At 41.4% G+C, this 19,324-nt stretch overlaps 1 protein-coding gene and 1 long non-coding RNA gene across 4 annotated transcripts; one reads left to right on the forward strand and one right to left on the reverse strand.

Annotated features, from left to right (window-relative positions):
* Positions 1 to 101: 101 nt before the first annotated feature.
* Positions 102 to 16,124, reverse strand: chfr (checkpoint with forkhead and ring finger domains, E3 ubiquitin protein ligase). Of its 3 annotated transcripts, none has more exons than XM_088617717.1 (17): positions 15,343 to 16,124; positions 13,164 to 13,263; positions 11,130 to 11,239; positions 10,579 to 10,650; positions 10,075 to 10,275; positions 9,638 to 9,838; positions 9,371 to 9,545; positions 8,822 to 8,976; positions 8,437 to 8,599; positions 7,497 to 7,639; positions 7,121 to 7,237; positions 6,925 to 7,008; positions 6,629 to 6,699; positions 6,369 to 6,456; positions 5,128 to 5,235; positions 4,300 to 4,372; positions 102 to 3,901 (listed from the first exon to the last, which is right to left on the reverse strand). In XM_088617717.1, the coding sequence occupies exons 1-17, from the start codon at positions 15,452 to 15,454 to the stop codon at positions 3,859 to 3,861; spliced, it is 2,016 nt and encodes a 671-aa protein (XP_088473843.1). In that variant the 5' UTR covers positions 15,455 to 16,124; the 3' UTR covers positions 102 to 3,858. The 3 variants fall into 3 exon arrangements, with proteins under 3 accessions (XP_088473843.1, XP_088473844.1, XP_088473845.1); XM_088617718.1 differs by having other exon boundaries at positions 9,638 to 9,793; positions 15,343 to 16,123; XM_088617719.1 differs by lacking the exon at positions 15,343 to 16,124 and adding an exon at positions 15,018 to 15,224.
* On the forward strand, positions 15,230 to 18,352 carry LOC148641491 (uncharacterized). The gene is made up of 2 exons (XR_015929709.1): positions 15,230 to 15,316; positions 18,072 to 18,352. It is a non-coding gene; the product is annotated as an uncharacterized LOC148641491 (long non-coding RNA).
* Positions 18,353 to 19,324: the final 972 nt, after the last annotated feature.

The raw sequence follows: 19,324 nt of genomic DNA on the forward strand, positions 1-19,324 counted from the left end.
GAACTGTTCAAAACCAGGACAAGCATTTATCAGCTGTGAATAACCAGGTGGGTATATTTTTAGAATGTTATTTAATATTCAAGAAAGGAAAACTTCAAAAGCTCTTTTGCAGTGTTTTATTAGTGCAGTTAACAGTTTCCTTAATTACAAAGTCAGTCTAACAATGCATTACCTAAGCAGTGATGGTACAGGCAAGATTCTAGAAGCTCTTAAAGGCATTAAGTATTTTAGATCCTACATCAATATTCCTGCTTAATCCTTGAGTAAATCAAAATATTATGAACAAAAATGCAAAGACTTTCTACACCTGTTGTAAGCTTTGATGAGGTAGAATTGACTGGTCTTTTGTGATGCCAAGTGTAGTTTAATCCATGCTTACTCTTCCACATGAGAGAATATTTGCCTTAGAATACAATGTTTCCTTCTGAGGCAACATCAATCTGCCACAAAACCTCCTTAACTCCTGTTCCAGATCAGCAGCTCCAATGTTTCTTAGCTTAACGTACCTCACCCTTCTATTCAAGACTATGAAAATTAAGTAAGCTAAAACTGACCTGCCTGCATGAGAGGCGTGAGGGCAGGCTTGATCTGCTAAGGAATGCCACATTGTTAACCCATAGTGAGAGGCACCAGCACTGGAGAATTAAACACAAAAAACAACCTGGAGTACAGGCAGTGCTGACATCTGCTACCATGCCCATGGCACAAATACTCTTACAGCACCTTATAAGACTGAATTTTACTTATATACCACCTTTAAAAAGTTGGTGGTTGATGATTACATAAACAGCAGAGTCAGTGATGGGACAGTTCATTTACAATTTACCCGAAATCCTACAAAAAGGGGATAAGGCATGAACGCAAGCTTGTAACAATATTACAACACTATTTTTTTTGCATAATAAGAAAATGTACAGTACAGTTGTTTTTATACTTAAATTTGCCTTTTATCTCACTCATCTACTGCAATATCTGTACATCTATTGCCAGGCTAGATAAAGTTTGGCGATTTAAACTTTGGACAAATGACCTGTCCAACCACATTATTCACAACATGTCCCGGTTGGAATAAACTGGACATTCTAAAATGGCAATTACTTGTTCTCTAATCCATTGTACTGGAGCCCCAGGTAGACATATGGGAGAAAGAACAGTGCTTTGGAATACTAGATTGTGAACAGACTTTGAAGAATGTTGCTTGTAAAAGAAAAAAAAAAAAGGCCAATTTGAAAGACTGGAATTATTCACGTGCCGATTTTTTAACACTGCTTCAAAAAACTTAACATCACTAAAAAGGTCCCTACATGAAATTAATTCCTAATGAAGTCTCTATTACTACAATATAAAAAACTGTACAATGCAACACCAGCATAACAGAATGTTATAAGGCCATCTTTTTAAAGTGATTCGTTCCCCATTTTTTCAGCCATTACCACGATGGTGTTTAATCTTCATTTTTTTTCTTCCTCAGTGGACAGTTTTAAACTGTACAACTCTGTAACCCATGTGTGGTGGGGCAGTGTCCAGGTAAGGAATTGATATGTTACCGTTCACATTTTCAGCAATTCTGCCCTTTTCCATAGATGCATTTACCATTTCAAGTCCTGATGTCAGTCTCGGCCATGACAGTTACAAATCTCATCCGGGTGTTTCAGGCCTCCAGAACTTCAGCGGATCTGGCAATTACGGATTTTTTCCCCCCCAAGTGAAAAACGTAGGTATACAGTTCTATGGTAACTGAACCCTTCCAACTGAACAATGTGTGAATTTTGAGATTTTATTGCCATCAGACAATGTTTCAGGTTCTGTTATTCGAATAACTTCAAACGTCACTGAATCCGACATACGCCGAGTGTGAAGAAACAAGCAAAGCAACTTAACGCCTAAAAAGACTGAAAATCTTGCAGCTACATAGAAAAAGGTTTGTCTGAAGGCTACACACGGTTTCAAAAAGGATTGCAGTGACTTCAAAATATTGTCCATAACCTTTCATTGCTTACCAACTTTAGCAGCACAACACAGTATTCACCAATCTGCAGCCTTTATTTATCTCCCTTGTTTTCCTGTCTTGCAATCACCAACCATGAGACTGTCAGCCCGAGAGCACCAAGATACCATCACCACCACGGCTTCCATGATTTTGAAACCGCACCCAATAAAGTAACAATTACTAGACAGTAGGCCATTCCACCCACCTTTACCATTTTTCCGAAGCAGCTGAGTTTACAAACGCCGAGCTCTGCTTGAATAATCCCTATTAAGCAAAAAGTGCTAAAAAAGTGCCATAGAATACTGAGGGGAGAAAAACTTTTCAAAATCTTTCCAAACATTATGAGAAGTTACATAAATGAGCATTGCTCTGAAAGTCTCTTAAATGTATGAATTAAGAGAGAAATTAAAACACATTGTATCACCTGACGCTTAAGTGCGTAAAACGAAAAAACAGTAATAATGCATGTTATGAAGATTAAAGAATGAATTATGAGGCAGTTGATGCGCAAATAGAAATAAGTGAGTTCTAAATAAAGGGCATAAGAAGAAAATACTGCTTGTATTATATAATGAGGTCATCTATAAAAATAGGTAAGAGAATGGCACTCTTTTCCACTAACTGTTTCTAATTAACCTACTAATTGTGCTACTCAGGTATCACAATTTTGCTCTCTATAGATGGGAAATTGCCTTTTACCACCTGAACTAACAAATGGATCTCTTTGTACTATTTAGTCAACTCACATTTGATTATCCTAAGCAAAGCATACATTAGTCTGTGAGGCATCTGATGAACCTACAAATCTTTAGCTACCTATTCACATGCCTTACGCCGACCAGCATAAAAAACACAAAACGATCACATAACTTCTCTATATTACTTGCTAACATCATACATTGATGAAACTGCGTCCCCTTGAAACACAAAGTAACTCCTTTTACAAATAAATATGGATTCCATGTCCTTTCCCACAAGCAGCAAAGCACACTGAAGCAGGCAAGCCTGAAGTAACTAATAGCCTAGCACATTCAATGAAAACTTCTTGTAAATAAGGATGAATAAGAAAGCTCAGACGATAATACATGTAAGCCTTTACGTTATAGAACAAGAAGAACTATATGCATGAAGAGAAATCCCTAAAACAAGACGAATTAAGAACTTAATGATTAATAAGGTATTGGATAAATGTGCTCTTAACTTTAAAAAAAAACACAGCTATGGAGTACAAATACACAGCAATCTGTCACTACTGTATGCTAAGAAAACCTCTCAACTATAACCTCACTTGATCAAGAAAGGCTTACAAAATCTAGCATCTAACACTGGTGTACTGTATATACAAATGATTTTTTTTGTCAAGATTATAAACCCAGTGACAAGCCAGTACTTTTGCTAAGCACTGTAAAAAGGTAAATTCAAATCTGAACGGCTCTCATGTAGGGAACTTATCTTAAAGTGTTCAAATGCACTAATACTACAATGCATTATATTAATGCCCTCTTTCCACACGTCTGACACACACTGGTGATCAGGCTCAACATTTGTCATTAGTCTGAGAAAATGGTCTTTTTATGCCCTGCCACATGTTTTTCCTTAACACTCACTGTATGAAGACAGGTAGGTCCAGTATTAGGTCACTTGATATTGTTTGCTACACAGAACAAGTCAGAACAAGATATGGACCACTTAAAAGCAAATAAACATTAGCTGCTTTAGAACAATGCTGTGCTACACAGCAAGGTAAACTGCATGGTCGTTCACTTTAATATAAGGGTACAACTGGAAAAAATTCAGACTTGAGCATCATGAGTCAGTCCACGAAGACGATCCCATTAACATGTCAAGAGCAATGTTTTCACAGATCTTCAGTTCTTAAAACGGGTCTGCTCACAAATGTGGTTGAATTTCCTAAAAGGATAAAATGAAATTAATTATTATCATTAATTTTGGAGCCATAATGTCCTGCGAATAATCTATAAGCCATGGTAAAGCCATGAATCAGAAAATTCAATAGATTGTTACAGCACTTGTATTTTTTCCCCATAAAAAAAGGACTGGTGAAAAACCATCTTATAGTCCTCCAATCAAAATCAACCTCAGACCAAGCAGGAGCTCCCTCTGCTGTTTCACATGAATATTCCCTGATCGCATGTCAGAAACAGAGCACTGAAATCAAAAAGCTGATCCTGCCAAGTGCAATGTTAATACTTGTCTGACTGACACTGTGGTGAGTATTCAACGTCTAAGTAGATCTATGTTCACTATGTCATAGATTTTAATTAAAAAAAAATCTTTAAAGAAATTACATTGCATGGTGTGCTTTGACTTGGGTGCGACAGTTGCGTCCCCAGTAGCAGTCTGGCCGGGAAGTCACAGCAGCTGTAAAGAGAGATCACCCCAATCAGATGAACTGCATACGCTGTCTCTTCATGCACATACACAGGTCAACAATGCCCAGCTCTGGTCTAAGACTGCCTAAATCTTAGGGCGGGGCGGTGGCTCTGTGGCTAAGGATCTGTGCCTGTGGCTGGAAGGTTGCCGGTTTGTATCCCTCGGCCAGCAGAGGAATCCCACTCCATTGGGCCCCTGAGCATGGTCCTTAACCCCAACTGGGCGCTGTATAAATGGCTGACCCTGCGCTCTGACCCCCAGCTTCTCTCCCTGTCTGTGTGTCTCATGGAGAGCAAGCTGGGGTCTGCGAAAAGACAAATTCCTAATGCAAGAAATTGCATATGGCCAATAAAGTGATCTTATCTTAAATGCACAGATTTTACAGATAGGGTCTAAAAACTTGCAAGAGTTCACCACTCACCCACGACACCTCTTAAAACAAAGCAATTAAAGAGACCCTTCGGGATTAACAAAAAAAAACATACAGCCTTCCACTTCTCTGCTCCTTTGTTAAATGACCACAATACTCACTGAAACAGGTTACAACATGTTACAAGTGTGACCCATAACACCTGCTGAATTGTAGCTCTCCAGGACAAGGTTTGTCCACCCCTGATACAGAGACTGAAACCAGGTTCTTCCTAGACTGTTGATGAGTTTACATGGAAGGTCGCTAGGGGACAACTGCCAGCTTTCCAACCATTAAAAAATGCCAAGTGTTTAACAAACTTCATTTTGCCTACCTGGCAGCTCTGCAGCAGGGATGTTCTGTCGGTACTGATATGTTAGCTCTTTAAAGGCACGCAGCCCACAGCAGTAGCACAGCACAGCATTAGCTGTGATTCGGTAGTCTGCAAAAAGAAGATAATGGGAGTTCTCCATCTTCCATGTGTTCACGATCAGTAATGATTTCCGATACAAACCATTAATATGCAACGAGGCAAAAGTGGATATATACAAAAATGAGGGTCAACAAAAAAAATGGTAGCCAGTACCAAACCACAGAATTGACCCAGTAATAGAGAACAAGACATGCAACAAGTCACATGGTACAACGTTACTAAGGTTCAAACAGCATCCAAGTCCAAAAGTGTGGTCTAGAACCAACGGTCTATTGCGACATGGGATTTGCCAGGAAAAGGCACTTAACAAGGCCACCAGTGCCCTCCAGTGGAACACTGATGTATTCAATCCCACAACAATCTGCGATGTCTCATAATAAATATGTAATAATTAGGCTACAGTACTACCATCTTGTACCTTGTTCTTGTCAGAGTTTGGAGGCTACATAAGGCTGGGCCTACTCAGTACTGGAATGGGAGACATCCAAGGAAAAACAGCATGCCACTGTAAGAACTATTTCATCCCTAGGATGATCGAGTACACAATGCTGCAGGAAGGACTGTCCTTTGGATGAGATATTAAACGTAACTCGTCACTACTTGGCCAAAAAAATTCATGGCACAGTTGGAAAGAGTAGGAGTGTTAAACCAGAGAGCAATGGAGTTTCTGTGCAATCTGGTGTCTCTAAGTTACTTATTAATTCCACAGGTGAAGCAATTTCTGACTTCTCCAGCTGACCTGCTGTATAGGTCTAGTGGAGCTATAGGTACATTTCAGAGGTGAATGAAGTGGACCCTCTTCTAGATAAAACAATCCACTACATACAAATATCAAATATATATATAACTGTATATAATTATGCCAATGTATGAATGGCTTCACAAATCCCTTTATTACAATGAAAGTAATATAGCTGTTGCATGCATAAGCATTTTCATTTGAATTGTTACAACAAAAATAATTTAAAAATTAAAATAGAAATGTAACTAATCTTATAAAAATTACCACAAACGCTTCAGAATGCAGCCACTTAATGCATACAGATTGGATACAAAACAAATTTACACCATGAGGTTTGTACAGCTAAGATAATATGACAATTCTTCTTTCCAAGCAGTTGGCATCTGACATTTTAACTCACCTGATAAATAAAACGTCCCTTGCTGCAGAGCTAGAAGACTTTCTTGGAGCATCTCTTTCCATGAGATTCCTCTGGAAGCCAGGTAATTCTACATCAAAATAAAACTGCACTTTAGATTTGTGAAGAAATGTCTTTGTCGGTTAAAGTCAAAACTGAAATCTCTCACATGCATTGTACAACAACATTTGTCACACATAAAATACAAACATTACAGTCTCCTCCAGGCAACATAAAAAAAGAAAGTTGAAACAGAAGGTTACCTTGAGGATATCCGACTCATAGTTATTGCTGTTCAGAACTCCATCTAAACATTTGTCAGTTAGGTTGAGGTCTAGGAAAAGAGAAGCATAGTAAGTTAACTTCATGTTTCAATTTTATACCTAAAATCTGCAAATGACAATTACCTAAACAGCACCACAAGACAAAATGCTAGAAAGAAACACAAAAGAAGCCTGTATAATATAGGGAGCATATTTGTTCAAATGCATGTAACAAAATAAATATGAAAAAAATGAAGATCCTTGACTGAAACTGTAGAATTAGCAGAGGTGTTTACCACTAAAGCGTGCCAGGCAGCCCAGGCAGCCCACTCGACTGCACCCCCAGTACATGTGGCAGAACGGCCGCTGGCACACCGTACCTGAAGAACAGAGGGAGTGATCACCTGGACATTCGCATGAACATTATATGCATTATGGGAAAAACAGTGAGCAAATCTCTTGTTTGGGGCTGCATAAGCGCCCAGTACTCACACTGTTGCAGAGAGAGCTGCTGGTTATTGTATTCAGCTCTACGGTCTGGCATGGGCTGCAGGCAGCAGGTGCAGATCACATGGCTCCCTTGCGGGGAACAGACGTACTCCTGGATCGCTGAAATGGAGACAATATTCATATTCTTAGATATTTCTGCAAGATGCACCCAATCATATCAGAGTTCAGAGACTAAGCACTGACAATCTGGCCTATATTCATTCTGATATTCAAAAACATATGCCTATTCACCATGCATGTCAATGTCCAAATAATACATCATGGAGAATCAGATTGATTATCCACTAGGAATGGAGGTGCAGTGATGTTAAAGAGAAAATAAGGAATTTTTAGAACTGAACACAAATGTGGTCTATACCTGTAGGAATATTAGTGGATGTGGAGGGAACTTCCCCTGATGCCTTGGCACCCCCTTCTTCATGGGCCTGGCCAGAGACCACAGGGACCAGGAGTGGGTCTTTCCTGTAGCCTGGGCACTGCCTGCACACAATGAAGGGCTGACTGAAGGGAAGCATTGGAGAAATTAAATTAGGAGCTGGTACCATCAAGATGATTGCAGCATTCTCTTAAGTTGCTTTCAAGAAAAATACGGTCATCTTGGCAAAACCTGCTCAGCTGGTTAGTAACATTTAAACAGCCAAAGACTGAGATAACATATCACCATATCACTCTGCAACTCACAACTGGCAACCCACTGAAGCTAAGCAGGTGTGAGGCTGATGTGTGAACCTCCTGCTGTTGGAAGAGGTGTGAGTGGGGCCAGCAGGGGGCGCTCACCCTGCGGTCCATGTGGGCCCTAATGCCCCAGTATAGTGATGGGGAAACTATACTGTAAACAGGCGCTGTCCTTTGGATGAGACGTAAAACCGAGGTCCTGACTCTCTGTGGTCATTAAAAATCCCAGGGCGTTTCTCAAAAAGAGCAGGGGTGTAATCCTGGCCGAAATTCCCAATGGGCTTTACCAATCGTGGCCTCCTAATAATCCCCATCTATGAATTGGCTACATTACTCTGCTCTCCTCCCCACTGAGAGCTGGTGTGTGGGGAGTGTTCTGGCGCACTATGGCTGCCGTCCCATCATCCAGGTGGGGCTGCACATTGGTGGTGGTGGTGGAGGGGATCCCCATTACCTGTAAAGCACTTTGAGTGGAGTGTCCAGAAAAGCGCTATATAAGTGTAAGCAATTATTAATTATAATCCAAAAACAGCACAATAGAAAAGGGAGAGGTGAAGCAAGCCCTCGTCTAAATTCCTATAATGGGCCCCAGAAAAGAAACAGAAACCTGCAGACATGCTCACCTAATATCGGAAGACTCACTGTCGACATCAGAGAGCTCAAAGAGATAATCCGAACTGCCCTCTTCATCTGAAAATGAGCGCTCGATTTTGGGCTGCAGCATATCCTGAGTGATTTTATTCCGCTTGTCCATGCTCTTCAAGTCTTCCTCACTTCGACACTTCTCTGCGAGGGAACAGAAAGGTCTGTCAACAGGGACCAGACAAGTTTCCACCATTACAGATCTCTCTAGAAAAAAAAAAAGACCCGCTCCGACTTCAAATAAAGAAGCAAAGGAATCAGACAAGACGGATGTAGGAACTGCACTGGACTGAGCTACAAAGGGCGTTCGTGCCCTCGCTGTAACCCAACCCCAGCCCGGTGCGCAGACTGTCCTGTGGGGTGTACCTGGGTGCTGCAGCAGGTAAGCCTCCACCAGGTTGTTCAGGATGTGGTTTTTTCGGATGCGCTCCACGGGACAGCGGCAGGTTGGGCACAGAGACGAGCGCTCCATCCAGCCAGAGTAGCAGGCAGCACAGAAAGTATGCATGCATGGCTGTAGGCTGGAGAACAAAAACAAAGCTTTAGAGACTCCTGAAAGTTAGAAAGAACAGATCAACAAGACTGAGTCACACTGGCTAACGTCAGGTTTCATGTATTATCCATTATCCATACCACACTACCTCGTCTACAGAATGTTAACCACCTCCATAATAAATGAAACCTGTTCTCCGATACTTTATATGCTCCACAGACATTAAGAATCTCTGAAAAGAAAGATGAAAAGGTACTGCACTATTGTTTTAGCTTTAATACCTAGAATAACTCCCATCTATAAAAGATATGCGCTACCCTTATAAAACGCCACCGTTACATCCTTTTGAACCGTAGTATCGACAGTATTCCACTGGTGTAGTGTTTAATGCACCATGTCGTGGCTCAGTGCTGTGGTCTTACCTCACGCAGTCATGCAGCAAATCCTGGCATATGATACAAGTGAGAGACTCCTCCATCTTGTCAGTTTTTGGCTCCCCGGTCTTGCCCTTCTCCATTAAAGGATTCACAGTCACCTTTGGAGAGCTTTCAGCTTTGCTGAATCCAGGACCAGGTAAGCTAAAGTGGTCATCATTGTCTATAAAAAAAAAGATTTAGAAAGGTGATCATTCATTTTAATGCCTGAATATATTGATGAAGTAACACAGATTGGAAAGAACGTGAACCTGCCTGTTTTTCTCCTTTTTCTCTCTGGTCCAGTCTCTTCATCCTCCTTCAGATCGGAGCTGACGGCAGGCCCTGTGCTGTCTGCTTCAGTATTAGGATAAGCCTCGGACCTTAAACCCTCTGCTGCCCTGGGGTCTTCCACTGGATCGCCCTGAGGTTCTTGGGGAGAAGAACACGAGTCAGCAGGAGGAACATGTCCTGAACCTAAAAAAAAGCAGTGAATCTACTGCTGGATCAGAATCTCCTTGCTGCAGTCACGGAACAAGGCATTTACAGACTTTATTTTAGAAGTCATTGTATGTACATAAGTCTATGCAAGTACAGTGCCTTTTAAGTATTTTTTTTTACATTTGAGAGAGCACAAGCTCAGTAACAATAGCTCTAGATCTTCATAGTTCATAGTTCCCAATGCCGTCAAAGGGTGCAGATATCAGTTTTACCTGAACATGAAGGCTGTAGGGTGGCCAAGTCTGTGGCACAAGCACCTGAGACATAGAGGTTAGATGTAGAGGTGGAAGGTTGAGGTTCGTCCTGAGGGGGATCCTGCATGACTTGAGGTGGCGTATGGGTGGGAGAGACAGACAAATCGTCTGTACTGGCACCCACACCTGAGCTTTTTAAGCTTCCGCAATACAGTACATCTGTGAGTCAAATCAAAGACATGTCATTGTACATTAAATTTTGTTCTCAACAAACAAATAAGGCAATAAGCGGCCTTCATTCCTAATTACCTTAACTTTGTTTTTGTTTTTTTTACTTCTCAGTGGCAAAGTGAAAATAATACACCATCTCTAATATTATTAGCCTGTGTAATACGCCAACCTCATGTTAGCTTCTTCGTGAACACGACACAGACAACTGCAACATCATTATGTAATAGTGAGGACAAGCAAAGGAGCAGTTTCAGAACACTGTCTTTACATCAAGTAATGTATTGTACTCACCAGTGATGTCAGCAGTGACACCTTCCAGACATGGCCGGTCAACAGGCAAAGACTGATAAACATAGGCAACGTCTGAAAAAAAGAGTTGCAAAGGCACAGTTTTATTTCTTCTGTAGTAAAATGATAAATTAATAATATTTGTGTATGTTGACCATGATGAGAGTATACCTAGTTCACACTAAGATTTTCTTTGGTAATATTTATTTCATTCGGATTAAAAAGGTTACATGGTGAATCCACTGCTTGTGGTCTTAAAATCTAAGAGGCTCCGGTACAAAAAAAAACTGTACAATATCCTTGATCCCAAACAAAATATGAATCACAAATGATATGAATGAAGTTTCAATATATAAAAAGTCAAATTACACACAACCTTATACTGCAAAAGTGTCACTAAACATGTCAGAGTTATTTTCAAGTGAACTATCTTGTAGCAGAATTATTACTGCAGCTTTGAACGCATTTTTTTTATAAAGAGTGTACAGTCAAGTTCTGAAATAAGGACAAATAAATAAATCTCATTTGAATGGAACCGCAGATAATGTACTTACTATGCTCTGGCTCAGTTTTCCTGTACACAAAATAGATCACATCTCCATTCTGTAGAGGGCACATCTGTCTTTTCACCACTTTGGACATATTTATCACCGTTCCATTGGTGCTATTGGAAATTAAACAAACCAAGACATCACAACCTAAATAAACTTCCAGCTGACACTCTTGGCTTACAACAAACGAAGGGTACTAAAAAGAAAAACCTTTGCTAGCCAGACCGTTTAATTCAATTGTGTCATTTGAATTTCTTCCCATTTTTTAGTCTAGGAAATCTGAAAACAGAGTAATAAACCCTACGCATTGGTATTCCTAATTTAGCGTGTACTTCCCCACTGACTCAATTCATTGTAATTTGCTACTCTGTGCTCCATCAAAACGAAACCCCATGCAGGGTGTAAATCAAAACTGAAGCAAATATTTGGACACTTTTGAATTTAAAAAAAAGAGATCATGTGATTTATTTTAAAAAGTAAATTACAATTGTCTGGATAACAAATGTTATGCATAATGGAGTGAAATATGGAAGAAATCTAGCCCAAAAACTACCTTCGAGGCTCACTGCTTCGCATTCCCAAAGGAGCTACAAAGAAGGCTTTAAAAATACAGGAAAACAGCATTATACTGCATTAGACTTTTTTTTTGCTGTTATTCCTGATTACTGTGTCATTAAAACAATATCTGCAGTTTACCTAGGGACTATTAAGCAGGGCCTACACTTCTCCAGATGTGTTAAATTAGTGCGAGTTCACAACAATCCACTAGCATTAACTAGTGCTTAAGTGTCACGTTTTTGCACAGATGTTGAAAATGCAATGTGAATTGTATTCCTTGAGGTTAATTAGCTATGAATATTAAAATTATACACATTGCACAAAGGAAATATCACCTGCGTTGTGCAGATTTCCCCTTTGTCTCTATTTAGAAGCAGTTAATGCAAGAGCAGACAATGAATTATCATCATGCTCTCTTTGAGGCATTTTTAGGAAGAGAACAGACAGCCTAAAGGCCTGTATCTTGACTATTCAGCAGTTTGTAGAACACTGGCCTCTTTGATTACCCGGTGGTGCCAGCAGCTTTATTATCCAAAAGCTAGTTAGTTGACGATTACAATTAATTTTGTTGGCATGGCTCCACGATATCCGCCATCATTTTTTACTGCTGGCAAAAACAATTAATGAGCACAATCAAAACCTTATTTTTAAGGTGTTTACCTGAACTAAAGAAACAGGATGCTAGAAAGAAATTCACTTCTAACTGGTTTTCTTGGTACAGGGGCATATATCCATGGTGCCAAAGCAATTGAAAATGTCTAAGACAAAAGCAAAAGCACAGGATCTGGTCTCTTAGCAGGAATTATTAAATCTGAAAAGCTTCAACCGGACTTGAAGCAGGACATCTCTGTCAGGACAGCAGATGAAGTACGAGAGCAACTTCAGAATCAGTGTAGGTGCAGACAGGGTTTTCACCAAAGTAGTCTGCAGTGTGGGAGTGTACAGGCTGTTTGCATGCTCTGTTAAAGTCACCCAGAGTTAATTGGTTCTCTTGAGCTTTCAGGGGACGCTTATCACAATGGGAGAGAATAATCACCTCACTTTAATTTTCTCTCAGAGACACTTGATAAGACCCCTCTCTGAAAACACAGATCTCCAAAAGGCGCAACACAGCGTCGGCTTAAGTGGATAACATCTTCGCTCAAGACAACTTGTTTGTAAACAAGGTTTACTAATTTTCTTTTCAAGAACCATTTGTATTGATCGCCTATCTGAAAACATGCCCTTTTAAATCTTTTGCTTTTCACCTACTGCACATTTATCAGTAACTCCGAAAGTAACAGACCCTGTGGTGAAAAGATCAGAACCCTGAAGATTAATAAAAAGGATAACATTTTCTGGCATGTCCTTAGAAGATGAGCCCTGCTTCTCTGCTGTATGGAGCATCGCAATGCAGTTCGACTAAAGGGCAGGAGGACATGGAAAATAAGATTTTTCCAAGGTGTGCTTTGGATAAACAAAGGAAAGAATCTAACATACCTCATGTCCTCCAGCCACACCTCCCCTGAGCTTTCATCCTGAACAATTTTGCAGTGTTCACCTGAGACCAGTTTGTTTGCAGGAAAAGAGAGATCGCAGCCTGTAAAACAAAGAGAACTGCTGATGAATTACCACTGTGGAAAAAAGAATTAAGGCAATTCATTAAAACCTCTACAGGGACAGACTGATTTATTCATACTCCAGCTGGGGACAAAGATGAAGTTGTTTTCTGTTCACCTGCTTAAGAATCTTAAAATCAATTTATTCCTAGGCTGTAAAAAAATAAAGCAGAAGAACTCCCAAGCCTCATGAGACCAGCAACACATTCCCCAAATCAATACACTTCGTGAGACAAAACTACAAAAAGGCACTGATAAACACCAGACATTAAACAGCTGCATCTAAATTAACACACTGTTCAATTAAAATTAGATTAGCGGGTATTAGCTGTAATTTAAAATAACTATGTTAGACATGCAGTGCTGCCTCATTTCATTTTAAATACTAAATTATCCTTCAGCAAGGGCAACCACTACACAACCTTTAGATATTTTTTTTATTTTATAGCACTTTATTAAGCAGTGTGCTATTTTTTGTACATCTAAAGCATGCACCATGTATCATTAGGAAATATGAAGAATAAAATATTTAATTGGATTTATTTCTTCATAAACACATCTACATTGAACAAGGAGAAGTCGAACAAAAAGAAAAAAACAGTTAAGTGCAATTAAAATAATAAAAAGTAACATCACAGATACACATTAGGATAAATGAAAGAGTAAGAACTAGCTAGAGTAACTGCAGCATAAAGTTCTAAATCTTTATACTTAGTTAAAATGTGCACTTGTCTGTTTGATGCAAACAGATTTTCTTTCCCCCAAAACTCATGAGCAACATGGCCTTAAGAAAACAGCACAAACCTCACGTTTTCCAAGTTTGGACAGAGCTCATAATTACAAATTCACAGGACTACATAATGACGTGCAGACTAACAGGAAACGGGGATAGCGACCGCCACAGTGTCACTACTGTTTAATTTCACAATTAGACCTTGTCTCTTCGGGTTAATAGGAGAAACTATAAAATCTGTACCAATTTTCCTTTTACGATTCACGGAGTACTGCATCTTAATTAACCCTTAAGGAGCTCCGAATTGAAATCCAGACTCGTGAAAATCCTAGATAATAGGGCGGATTGAGACAGAAACTCGGAGACAGAACCTTTGTTGCTTTCTCTCCGTCCTTGAACAAAACAATAAACAAAAAAAACTACTTAATATTCTGTGCACATGTCCTGTATGGACCTCTTTGTTAATAATAGAGGGTGTCTAAAGTGTACGGAGCTGAAGACGGCATTGTAATGCGTGGGCTGTACTGGGGGCCAAAGAACAGAAACTGTTCATGCTGAAATTCTCTTTTGTAATTATGTTATCTGATTAAAAAAAACTGCTGTATTCATTTCACTCAAATATCAGACAATCGTCTGGTATATCCACGTATGTCTCGAAAACATTTTTTAAATTATCTATTCACTGCCCAGGGCTCCCTATATGAATTTCACCCAGACACAAAGTTTAAGAGTAAGTGCTCTGCCCTCGCTGACCCAGGTAAAAAAAAAAAGTTTACCTGCACTGTAACAAAAAAAAAAACGACGCTTCTAAATTGTATGGGATAAGGAAAAGAAACTAAACGCATAACCAAAAGCATACCGTTTTTATTAAGTTCCCATTAACTTACAAAAACGAATAACTTAAGAATGTGTCTGAATTAATATAACTCAAGTGCGTCATTTAATGTCAGAACCCTCCCGTCAAATTTTAAAAGTAAACGGACAAAAAAAAAAGTTTATAACCTTGCATTCCTGTACATTATATCGAAAACGGCACGGAATGCGAGACAGCGACGAGCAGCAAGCCGACCAGAATCAATCCTTTCGATAAGGCGAATGTAACCGATTCCTTTCTTCTAACAAAAAAATAATAGTTCTTTTGCAGGAACATGAAAGTCGTTTGGAAAATTTGGGCTCACGCCACTCGAGATAAAAGAGCTGCACCCGTCTTCGACAACACGAGGTCGGAGGGGGGTGGAATAAGACGACACCTTGCAGCTCAAACCGAGAACCAAGGCCCAGCTGCTGGCAATCGTTGAGGGGTTAGAAAATAAAACGGGGAACTCACCCTTTTTCCTCCCCACCGTGCATTCTTTGTTGACGAGCAGTATTTCCGATTCGGAATCCGCGTCGACTTTAACTAACTTTCCCCACGGCTGACCTCTTCCACGATTCTGCATTGCACGTCTGACGGGGGAGCAGACACCAGCTAGACGAGACGCCAATTCTTTCACCTTCAGTCCTCTCCGGGCAGCCCTGAAATCCGCCGAGACCTCCGCAGCCGACACAGCCCGATCCCCGGCACAAAGCCCTCTTACAGATTTACCATCAGCCGAAAACTATGCCCTGGGCGAGGCTAAACGTTAGAAACTAAACTTTACACCCATCATCTGACGAGGCTGAGGTCGCGTCGCTCCTGCCGTCTCAACTCCCGATGAATTAACACGCCGCACTTTCCCCCTCAAACACGCACGCCAACACGGCTAAAACCAGCACACGCATGCCTTTCTCGTCCGATCATAGCAAACAGAAACAATACCCTTGCGGTTTTCCCCCCTTTTTTTTCCAGGCCGTTTTCCAATTACTTTGTCGCCGTCTGCGAGAAGTCCCAAAAATAGACCTTAAATCTTTTGAACTTGGATGCCCAACGGCCTTTCCACCAGACAACCGAAACGAGACCGAAAGCAAAACACGACGCGTCTCGGCATCATCGCTCTCTCACGCATACATTCTTTACAAAAAAAATTTAAAAGCCCCTTTCTTTTTTTCCCGTTTTTTTTTTTCACTGCTTCAGGAAATATTCGCGTACTTCCTGGCAACCGAAGGTATTTACAGACATCAGCTGATCGGGGAGGGGCGGGGTTTGTGGAGTGGGGGAATGAAGCCGGAAAGGGATAAGACATGTCTTGTAAGGGCATGCACCACGTGACGGGGGAATTTCACTGGGTAGGGACTGGGCTGGGAAGAGATAATTAATGGAGTATCCCGGATGTTACATGTTTAAAAAAAAGAGAATCCAGACAAATTAGAAGTATAAAACGCTTGCGTTGTAGATCCTGTGCAATTATTAGAAGACTGCAGCGAATTAGATAGCTCGTACACACTGCGGCGTCTTCTAATTGCCTGTAAATAAAACACCAGATAAACATGTTTTTTGTTAAACGGAATTACTGAAATAATGTGAAAAATAATGCGGAATTACTACAATAATGTGAAGACCAGTATAACTAAGTCTGAAAAGTATCAGACGTTGTTTAACTATTTATTATTAGTAATGATAGTAATAGTGTTCTGTCTTTGTCGTGGTCGAGGATGGGATTTGAATTTGAGTCCATATGTTCCCGTTAACAGACAGTAATGCTGTCCTTGCCCCAGGGGCACCCGAAACTGTAAATGTCAGGTCAGCAAATGCCACGCTCCCTGTGGGCATACATGTCCAACACAACAGCATGTAATACAACCGTACTGTATAAAACAAACGCAACAAGCAGAAAAGTTTGAAAAAAAAGCACAAGCCCAAAAAGTAATTATCTAAAAAAATGATGTTAAATGGCAAATCGTGAGGAAATGAAACTCATTCCAGACCCAGCCTTCACAATCCAATCTTCAATCTGATCAATAACAGCGATGAAGCCTCATGTCAAGTGAAGCACAAGCAATTCAATTGTTTTATGTCTTGACGGAAGAAAGCTCTCACCAGTCAAAGAATCTTTAATTCCTGTGCTTTGGTGCTCTTGAGTGTATGGGGTGGGGGATTTGAATTCTCATGGTGTATCTGCATTGTCCACCCTTTTTTATAACCACTTTATCCAGTTCACCTATAGGTGACCTATAGTCCATCACAGGGCACACACGGACACATTATGCCAATTTTCCCAGAAGCCAATTAACAATTCCAGTATGTCTTTGGTCCATGAGAGGAAACCGGAGCATATTCAAAATAATCAATCAAACAGAGACCTCAAGGCCTCGTGGCACCATGCACGCAGCCCGAGCAGTGATTATTGCCTTGTAGTCTGATGTCAGTGGATCTCAGTAGCTGAGTCTGGTCCACAAGCAGGGATGGGGGATATCTAAGGAAAACTAGGTTGCTGCTATTAGCTGGTGTTGGTGGAGAAGTAGGTAGCGACCTTGCCTCTGGCCTAGAATTTCCAAATGGCCGCTCTAGGAAGGTTCCAAGAGGACGTTCTGCTCCAGCAGAGCTGTGTAACCCAAGGCCCTGCCTGATTATTTGGCCAATAAAGATGCCAGGGTGCTGTGTGTGAGTGTAGAGGTGTAAGTCCTGCTGTACCAGCTCACTCTCACTTTATGGCTTCCCCAAACTGGCATGTCTTCAATTCTCCCACGGGTTAATTGGTGAAGTAAACACACCTCCCCCTGAATTGCTACTGGGAAAGCTGGCATATAATGACGTCTTTATCTTAATAATAATAATGCTTCTTTATTAGCCCTATACAGTTTCTTGCATTAGGAATTCGTCTTTTCGCATACCCCAGCTTTTCTCCATGGAGACACAGACACACAGACAGGGAGAGAAGCTTGGGGTCAGAGCGCAGGGTCTGCCATTGTACAGCGCCCCTGGAGCAGTTATGGTTAAGGGCCTTGCTCAGGGGCCCAACGGAGTACGATTCCTCTGCCGGCCATGGGTTTTGAACCGGCAACCTTCCAGTCACAGGTGCAGATCCTTAGCCACAGAGCCACCGCTCTGCCCATGGGGCGATGGGGGATGAAAGGTGCTATACAAATGCAATTAACTGATGATCAAGCGTTGCATTTTTTTCTCTCTTGGTACATCAGGAGGCGAGACTTGCGCAGGATTCCAACGCTGACCAGCTGGGAAACACAGTGGATCTGCTCACTCGCCTGAACTGAGATTTTTGAAGATTGAGCTCTCTCGGGACAATACTGTCCATAGTAATATGCAGTTAATGCACCGCTGGATTCCTGTGTAGATCCGCTGTAAAGCATTTAGATAAATACCCTCGTTGTAAATGGGTTTCCTCATCATATCTTAGAGAGCTTTAATAGACTCTACCAACAACCCTTGCTGATCTACAAATAAATTGCTGTTTTACAAACGTTTGTTTGCAGATTTTTTCCAAACCCTTCCACAAATGGCTAATGCCAGGATCAGTGTTTTGAAAGAGGGTCTTGATAAGCCTGTAGTGCATTCCACCAGAGAGAGAGAGAAGCAGAGTGGTCACTCACACTGCACCCACAGCCCGGGTAGTGGAGACACACAAGCAAAGCCCTCGCCTGCCAAGGGAACCTCTTTCTGTGCTGACAGGAGCAATTCTCGTCAGCCAGCTTGGAGTCAGCTCATCCCACCGGCTTTCAGACTGGATGGAGGGTCCCGGAGGGGGGTGGAGGTCACTGCTGCTGGCTGTGTCTGGGCCAGAAAAGAGAGTGACAGGCTGTTTAATCTCTCTCGCCTGTCTGCTTGCACTTGCCAGCCCATCCACTGGGAGGGCTTGATGTCATCACTTCAAATGACTGAAGGACACAGGCCAGGTGGGAGAAGGAGCTCTGAACCAATGCAAAACTACTACTAATAATAATTGCTTACACTTATATGGTACTTTTCCGGACACTCCACTCAACGCACTTTACAGATAATGGGGATCCCCTCTACCTCCAACAATCTGCAGCACCCACCTGGATGGTGTGATGGCAGCCAGAGTGTGCTAGTACTCTCACCACACACCAGCTCTCAGTGGGGAGGAGAGCAGAGATGGGGATTATTAGGAGGCCGTGATTGGGAAGGGCCAATGGGAAATTTGGCCAGGACGCTGGGGTTACACCCCTAGTGTTTTTGAGAAGCGCCCTGGGATTTTTAAATGACCACAGAGAGTCAGGACCTCGGTTTTACATCTCATCCGAAAGATGGCACCTTTTTACAGAACAGTGTCCCTGTCACTATACTGGGGCATTAGGACCCACATAGACTGTAGGGTGAGTGCCCCCTGCTGGTCCCACTAACACCTCTTCCAACAGGTACCTTAGTTTTTCCCAGGAGGTCTCCCATCCAGGTACTGACCAGGCTCACAACT

This window comes from Lepisosteus platostomus, chromosome 24 (genome assembly GCF_059453375.1).
Source record: "Lepisosteus platostomus isolate fLepPlt1 chromosome 24, fLepPlt1.hap1, whole genome shotgun sequence".
NCBI lineage: Eukaryota > Metazoa > Chordata > Actinopteri > Semionotiformes > Lepisosteidae > Lepisosteus > Lepisosteus platostomus.

Bases quoted from the DNA above. Each gene is read 5' to 3' on its own strand.
- chfr (XM_088617717.1), bottom strand. From the start codon at position 15,454: ATGCAGAATCGTGGAAGAGGTCAGCCGTGGGGAAAGTTAGTTAAAGTC. The intron at 8,600-8,821 runs GTACACCCCACA...GTTCCCTCGCAG, and splicing joins TTACCTGCTGCAGCACCCAG to AGAAGTGTCGAAGTGAGGAA. The intron at 6,457-6,628 runs GTAACCTTCTGT...ATTTTGATGTAG, and splicing joins ATGAGTCGGATATCCTCAAG to AATTACCTGGCTTCCAGAGG.